This window comes from Rhinopithecus bieti, unplaced genomic scaffold (genome assembly GCF_001698545.2).
Source record: "Rhinopithecus bieti isolate Rb0 unplaced genomic scaffold, ASM169854v2 scaffold_5982, whole genome shotgun sequence".
Lineage (NCBI taxonomy): Eukaryota > Metazoa > Chordata > Mammalia > Primates > Cercopithecidae > Rhinopithecus > Rhinopithecus bieti.
The window spans coordinates 1,635,213-1,643,432 of NW_016805132.1; the positions used below are offsets into that span (position 1 = coordinate 1,635,213).

At 48.4% G+C, this 8,220-nt stretch overlaps 1 protein-coding gene across 1 annotated transcript in view; it reads right to left on the reverse strand.

Moving 5' to 3' along the window:
• Window positions 1-2,452: 2,452 nt before the first annotated feature.
• Window positions 2,453-8,220, reverse strand: part of VAX1 (ventral anterior homeobox 1) — a 10,002-nt gene continuing 4,234 nt past the window's right edge. Inside the window, exons 3-4 of the mRNA XM_017871236.1 lie at window positions 6,391-6,428; window positions 2,453-6,253 (exon numbers count right to left, since the gene is read on the reverse strand). Coding sequence (XP_017726725.1) covers window positions 6,160-6,253; window positions 6,391-6,428 — 132 coding nt within the window. The 3' untranslated portion in view covers window positions 2,453-6,159. The remainder of the gene's footprint in view (window positions 6,254-6,390; window positions 6,429-8,220) is intronic.

Sequence of the window (8,220 nt, forward strand, 5' to 3'; positions counted from 1 at the left end):
CCCACTCCACTGTGCTTACTCTCCCTCGCATCAGCTGACAACTAGGACAGAAAACTGAATTTGCCTTTAGCTCTTCCCAGGAAGGGACTAAGCCAGACCCTCAGTAAAATGGGCTGATGACCTGACTTTCTGGCCACCGATCTAAGAGATGGCAGTCTTATCTAACCCACGAGACGCAAGGGAAGGAAACCAAAACAAAACAAAAACCTGGCACTCCGTCCGTCCTGGGCACCCTTAGCAAGCCTCTCACCCTCCATGCCCCTGCTTCCCTCCGTGCAAGAAGCTGGGGGTCAACAGCGTGGGTCTGGAAGGGCCGAGGGCTCAGTGCTGGAAGGGGCCTTCCAGGGTGCGCTGCCTCCGCTTGACGTCACTTCCCGCCGCTCCATTGCCTTGGGTCACAGCTGGCGTCTTAAGGGCCTGACCCAGGAAGGTATTTTCAGTCCCTATTTCTGCCCGCGCTGGCAAGAGAGCGAGGGAGCCGTGCTCAGCGTGGGTCCGGGCCCGGCCGCTAAAAGAGTAAAAGCAGGCCGAACTTCCCACTTTCCTGGTGAGGCCCTGGCCGCGGTGGACGCGGAAGCTGTGCGGGATGGGCTGCGTGAGGCGCCGGGGTCCAGGCTTGGAGGATGAGAGCCCCAGGAGTCCCTAGAGCGCCAGCCCTGCCACCCTTATAGTCCTAGAGCCGTCGGCCCTCGCCTTGCCTCCCAGCACGCATGCCCCATCGCGCATGCCCAATGGATCACATGGCTCAGGCTCCACGCCTTTCCACCCTTGGGCCCTCCCGCCTTCCAGGCTGAGGCCTCCGCCCCAGTGAACAGCTATCTCCCCAGTTTTGGAGCCAACTCGGCCTCCAGTACCCCCACTAAACCCTTATTGGCTTCAGGCTCCTCATCAAATTCCCTTTCTGACACAAGGAAAATGGTTTCAAAATTCCACTTGGACCCAATCTTGATATCAATGCCACCACCAGTCACCTCTAGTCAGACACTAAGATCTGTTGGTTTTATTTCAGCAAAATGCCTTGAACTCATTTCTCCCCTCCATTTCTACTGCCACTTCACCAACCGACCCTCACCCTCACCCCTTACCCCCACCATCATCGCATCACCATCATCCTTCCTTGCTCTCCTGTTTCTGTGGAAGTGTACTCACTAACTGGCGTCTGCCTCAGAATCCGTGCACTCCTGTTCCCATGCCACCTCTTCTAGGATTCTCCCTCAGATTGCCAGAAAGACCTTGTAAAATGAGAACTACAATGATTCCATGATCTCCTTGGGAGAACTTTTCAGTGGCTCCTCATCGCCATGATGGCAAAATCCATGTCGTCAACGTGGTATTCCAGGTGCTGCCTGCATTCCTGCCTCTTCTCCCACTACTTGCACTCAGCCATCCTCACTGCTTCCTCTCCATTCCCAACTCTTAGCATTCTCCTTCTCATACCTTTCCATTGAAATTGGCTGACTCAAGAACTGAGGAGATTAGCAGGTAGGAGGTTTGCTAGGGAGTGCTTCAAGTTCAACAGGGAAGGAAGGAAGGGAAAGGAAGGAAGCAGTATTGGACAGAAGTCAAACTGCATAGGGATCTCAACAGAGGCCTCAGCCATTCCTTCCAAGAGTTTAGAAGATGAGGTGATTCTTCAAATCTATCCAAAGTTGGGATGCAAGGACCAGGCTTATCCCCAGGTCTACCAGTCATTGGAAACCACCCTGGAAAGTCATTGGAAACCACTTGGGCACAGTGGCTCTCTTCAGATGAGGCAGTCTCCAAAGAACAGACAGCTGAGGGCTGTCTGCCAAGTCATTAAAATAATAATTTACCATTTTGGTAGAGATGTTGTGCTTACTGATGACTGTGATACCAAGTCTAAAGGCAGGGGGAGTAAATTCCATTATGCGTGACCCAATCACATTCCCCTTCCTCAGGAAAGGACTTTAGGCCAACACCCTCATTCTACAGATGGGGAAATTGAGGCCCCAGAGAGAATCTCAGATAGTCAGCTATCTCAATCACAGTCTTATAATAAATAGCTAATATTTGAGCATATAATTTTTCCTAGGCTTGTACTAGATGCTTTAGATGCTTTATCTGACTAAACCGCCATGACAATCCTACGAGGTAGGTGCCATTATTACCTTCATTTGATACACATGGAAATAGGTTTAGAGCAGCCAGATGAGTAATTTCTCCAAGATTGCACAGCTATTAAGTGGTGTATCTGGGATTTGAACCCAAGTCATTCTGACTCCAGAACCCATAACTAGAAACCGTTAAGATGAATTACTTTTTCTCTGTGCATTAAACCAGCATACTCCGCCTTGTATACCAGGGAATGCTATGTACATGTTTATATGTGTGTATATATGTGTGTGTGTGTTATTGCCATACATGTTATGTTGTTGTTAACACACATAACAGATTTTATATGAAGAAAACTTTTACGTGAAAAATTTTGTGCATATTTTACCCATATATATGATGGGATTTATTTTTAAGAATGAATACAACACTACCAGATAAAGCACAATATTTATTTTCTGTTTCAGGGTAAGAAGATAGGTGAATGTGTTTCTAGAGAAGCACATATTAGCTATAAATCATATTATCTATATTAGCTATAAATCAGAGAATACGCAAGTAATTTTCAGCTTTCATGTCCATTGCATGCCAGGTTCTCTGAACCTGGTGGCCTTGCTCCTTCCAGAACTCATGTCTCTTCAAACAGAAGCTTTCAGTTCCAACCAAGAAGGGTATGCATCCGAATGCCTTTCAGCAAACCTGAAGGGCTCTCCTCCTCCTTTCCCCAAACTACCAGGTCTGTAAGGGAGCAGCCTGTCCAGGAAGGTGGTCCCCACTGAGTTTATAAAAGACCTTCCCTGAGACCTGAGAAACCATTAAAGTAGATCTCTCTTTTCTCTCCTGCTCCATTAAAATGAAACCTCCATGAAAATGAAAAAGAATCTGAAATGTAAAGATTTCCCGATGTAGAAATGGTGTTAAATTACAATAGCATAATGTGGTCCAAGAAATTCTAAACTGTGTCAGAAACTGTGGATTAATTTGTTTAACAAACATTCATTGTATTCCTACCAAATGCCAGGCCCTGGGCCAGATGCAGGAGGCTGCAGTGTTTTTGGGAGTTTGCCATTTAATACAGTACTTCTCAAATATTAGTCTGGATAAGAATCACTTTGGAAATGTGTTTAAAATGCATGTTCCTAAACCCTAACCCAGTTTCTGATTCATCAGATGGGACTAGGGCTTAGGAACCTGGAATTTTAGCCACTCCCCAGATGATTCTGAAGCAGCTGGTCCTCAGTTGTATCTTGAAAACATTGACCTAGTATGTTTTAAGTTTTGATCAGCCATTTAATCAAGCCACTTAAACTCAGGACTTCAGGAGGTTAGAAGAGATACATGACTTTAAATCCTTCAAGAAACCTTAAAAAGACTTCTTAGAAAGGCTTTCTATGCAAGAACAGCACACCAATGTGACACAATTTCTTTTCAAACAGGAGAAAGACACTGTGTATAATCATGTGGCTTATGTGGCTGAAGAGAAGAAGTTAAAAGGGTATCATTGGAGCAATTCAAGAAGGTGTGTGTGTGTGTGTGTGTGTAAATTATCAACTTGTGTAATTATGCTTTGTGTACTTTACCCTGTGAGTGTTTACCACATGGATATTATAATTCAATTTAAAAATAATCATTTATAAGGATGTGTAAGACCAAAGAGGGTAAGGGGTTTAAAGATGTCATTCTAGAGAGAGGTACAGGGAAAGAGTTGGGACAGTGGCAGGAAAAAAAAAAAACAGGAAGGAGGGAGAAATTCAAACTTCTTGATGAGGCCACCAAGGAAATCCTCAGCAGCTGTTGTAATAGATGGCTAGATATGGACATTAGCAGATGTGGGTGCAAATAGGCTAAAGAATTCAGATACCAAAAAGAAGGAAAGGAGGAAGGAAGGGAGAAAGGGAAGAGGGAAAGAGGAGGCAAAGGCGGAAGAGAGAAAAAAACTGAAAGAAGAGGCCTCTGGCCCTAGGGGGAGCTTACAATCTTGGGTTCTGAGCAGCCATGAGGCTTTGAGCAAGTTATTTGCTCCAGTCCTGTATATGAGTCTTTAAAATGGAGCTGGACCTCTCAAAGCCACCATGAGGAATAGTAGAATGGTGTATGTGAAATGCTATTTGTAAACTATAAAGGGTTGCTAAATGCTACTTATTAATACATTCTAGCTGAAGGTTAGAGCAACTGCAAGTGCGGATATGAGCATGTGTCCCTGTGTCCCATTTAGCTCTCCAAGTGACTTCCCACATCTTTCTTGAACCTGACCCCCAAACTCACAGGAGTTTGCTAAGAGGTTTTTTTCCCCTTTTCTTTTTCACTCTGAAACAATTTGGCTGTTGCTTTGTGCAGGCTTGAGCATCAGATTCCTTTCAGCTCCCCCCTCCTGCAGCTGTTCCTCCTTCCACCTTTCCCCAGGCAGGCCCAGCTATTGGCCTAGAGGCTACCTGCCTCCTCCTCCTCCAAGGCCTGTGAGTCTCCAGTTGGAAGCCAGAGGCCTCCAGGGACCAAGGCAGCTTACTGGAGGCCCTTGGGGAAGGCGGGAAAAGAAGATAGTCACTAAAATTAAATGAATTTTCTATAACTGTTTTTTAATTAAAATTGCAATTCTTTTTCTATGCAGAAGAGGCTCTTTAAGAACAATTGCACTCCCTGAGTGGCAGGCAAAGAGCTCAGCAGCTCTTCCCAAAGCCAGGGAGGGAAGGGAGGTGAGAGCAGAAGTGATGGGGTGACTGGTCCTTCCCTCTTTCAGGGCTAAGAAAGCAAAAAGGAGAAAGGGCAGGAAGATGGAAGGAGGGATCTGCTTGGTGACTTCCCAGGCTGAGGCCCGTGGGAGAGAAGGCTGAATGTATTGGGAATTCCAAGCTAGGATTTTGTGTTTTATTTTGTCCCAAAAAGTTATGCCACCTTCTCCCTTCCTTCTCACCCCTGGAGGGCCCCAGCCACCAGCCTTGAAGCTGCAGTGAGAGTCATCCACTGCCTTGGCCTTTGGGACCCCTTGAGCAGGAGAAGAAAACCAGAAAACCAAAGGAGAGAGAGAGAATGAGAGCGAGAGACCGACCTGGAAGGAAGAAGTAATGGAGGAGGGAGACGGGCGGGGTGGCGGAATGAGATGGGAGCCCACACCACTGAGAGAGAGAGAACTCCTTAGAGGATGTGCAGGGATTTACAGGACAGGAGCACAGAAGAAAAGAGTAGAAAAGGAAAAGCAGTTTCAAGCAAAAGAAAGTAAGGGAGGGGAAGAGCCAAGAGTAGCGAAGCTGAGGGATCTGCAGCAACTTTGAGAAATAAAAGTGAACTGTCTGTGGGCGACTGCTGTGATCTCAGCAAAAAGCCGAGCTCAAGGCTCAGGGACTCCGCCGCCCACACTGTGCCCCGCCTTATTTTGGATGCCTCCAACTCCAGCTTCAGGCACAGTACACGAGTAGGGGTTTTAAGACCTGGTTAGTGCCGGTGCTGCACGGGAACAGCGGATCCCTGCAACACCCAGGTGTGCGGGCGCTACAAAAGGAGCCGGGGCCGCTGCGCCCGCTGCGCGGACTTCGCCCCGTGCTGCACACGCTTTAGGAGAGCGTGTCCTGAAGTGTCCCCGGCTCTCCTCGCTTCCCAAGATTTGTTTGCAACGTCTACATCCCTCACCACCGCATAAGCACTGGGGCGAGGTGGGGCGAGAGGTCTCTTTGCAGGAATTAATATCGATTTCAGTCTCCTGCTCCCTCAAAGTTTCTCTTTGACATTGGCGAGACTTATTCTAAGTCAGAAGAAAATAAAACCTTGCCTATTCTGGGCCCATGATTGCACAAAATCCAAAATGCTGCCGGCATGAAGATGCAGCTGGAAGACTCTAGAAACGTAGCATTAGGAGGCAGGGACTTCATAGTGTCCGGAGATAAGTTCCTAAATAAACTAAGAATTACGCAGTGGGAAATTAAGAAGGAGGGTCTGAGGGGCCGACCTCAGAGGTACAGACAGAGAAATCGAGAGCGAAACACTCAAGGAAGTGGAACAAATCGTCGTAGGCAGGCGTCTGCCTCTCTGGAAACCCGAAATCCGCCCAAACCTCATCCCAGGCGCTCACGGTACCAGTCGCAGGGCCCCGCACTATAGGGGCTGCCACCCTCTGCCCCCGGAGTCCCCACGCCGAGACTCATCATTTGCTGGCTCTTTCTTCCTTTTCTTCTTTTGTTTTTTTATCCTTCAAATACAAGACAGAAATACACCTCATTTATCATCATAGATATATATATTTCACTCTCACCACATAAATACAAAACATCCAAATATCCAAAACATTCAGAACAAAGTTAGTAGCCTGGATTCAGTGACACCTACCCGCGTTTGAATCGTTCATTATTTTCTTCACTATTTGCCTAGAAAAAAAAAAGATGAAAAAGAGGGGGGAGTTTCCGACGTAAATAATTTACAATAAAATTACTATTTTAAAAAATGCTTTTCGCTTGCTTCAGATGGACGAATACATTCTAGACACTGCGGCACCTCGCAGTCTGGGTCTATGAATTTGGTTAAAATGTGGGTGGCCGTGGCTGTAGGGACGATCGCTGCTGTGCAGGGTAAGGAAAGAGGGTGTCGCGGTTCGTGTTCTGATTTGGGACCACTGAAACCCTAAGACTGGGGAGGCGAGGGGAGTGTCTTTCCTCCTATCAATCACACAAGACGCTGTCTGGACTCTGAGACTACTGCTAGAGGAGGCCCGACCGCCCAGCAGCGTCCCTGCCTCCCCTTCCGCAAAGAACTGCTCAGAAATCCAGCCGTTTCCTGCGTGCAGGAAAGGATTTGTGAATCCGAGAGTTCGGGAGAAGAGGCAATGAGTGCTGACTCGTTTTCCAAGCCGAGCGATTGTGCCCAAAGCTACGCGCCTGAGAGGCCGTAGGGTGAAGCGCCGGCGCCCAGACTACCGCCGGCAGCCGCTTTGCTCTTTGCTGGAGGAGGGAGAAGCTGTCGGCCACCGCCCCGAACAGCCTCGGAGAAAAGATTCTGAATTTTCTTTGATTAGCGGCGTTGGCTTTTCCTTTGCTTTTCCCCCGTTAAATTCCTGTTTAAGGTTACAATACCCAGAACCTTAATTTTGCATTGCCCTGTGGGGCATTCTCTATCCTGAATTTTCTTACACCTTCCAAACTTCATCATTACGAGTATTTAAAAACTGGTTCCACTTCATCTGGTTTTACGTAGCAATTGCTTTTATTGCTGATTAGATCAAATGTATTAGTGTCGTTGCCTACCAGGACGTTTGTTACTGTTTCCTGGGGTCGGGGGTGGTTGTGATTGGAGTTGCCCTAAAGGGGAGAAAAACCGCAGGATTTGTCCCGCCAAGAAGCTGTGTTGTCTATCGACTATCCCGAGAGGTCCGCAAAGCGGGGCCCAGGGGCTCCCACAAGCCCTGGTTTCTCTGGCAAGAGGAAGGAACGTCCTCCTTTTTTGGTCTAAAGAAACCTGGAAGCCCCTGGGGTCTGCGCGCAGTTTTCCTCTTTCAAATATTCCTAGGAATAGTCGGCAGCCGCAGCAGCCGCGGATCTAGAGCAAACGTCCTGTGCTTTGGACTTAGAACCAGTCTTTTCCCTCCTGGGCTGGGCACGGGGTGAGGGCATCAGTTTGACTAACTCGCGCATTTTTCCCAATTCTTTGGATCGCTCCTGGATTCAGAAGGAAGTTGGGGGTTGGGGAGGAATCTCGGAGGCAAGGTAGAAAAAAAAATAGCCCGAATGAGATGAAATTGGTAGCAGAGCCTGGGTGGGAAAGGAGAGCTGTCAGAGGCCTGGTGGGAGCCAGGAGCCCAGAGCAGGAGCTCTGGGCACCTAACGCGCGTGAGTCCATAAATATCACCACAATAGATAGTATAAATATAAATACAGGGAAACACTTAAAATCAGTCCAGCGCTTTTTTCTCGGCCCCTTCTTTATTGTTGGTCCGGGAGTAAGGCTCGAAGGCCGAGGAGCTCAGATATCGGGCGGAGAGTTCTTGCAAATTCCCAGCTAGCGAACCAGCCATTGTTAACGGGGCGGAGGACAGGCGGCTGGCGACGGAGCCGAGCAGCGAGGGCACCGGCAGGCTGAAGAGGCTGTGGCCCGCGGCCGGGGCGCCCGCGTGCAGTCCCCCCGGCCCGGCGGGCCCGGGGCCTGGAGCACCGCCCACAGCCGGCG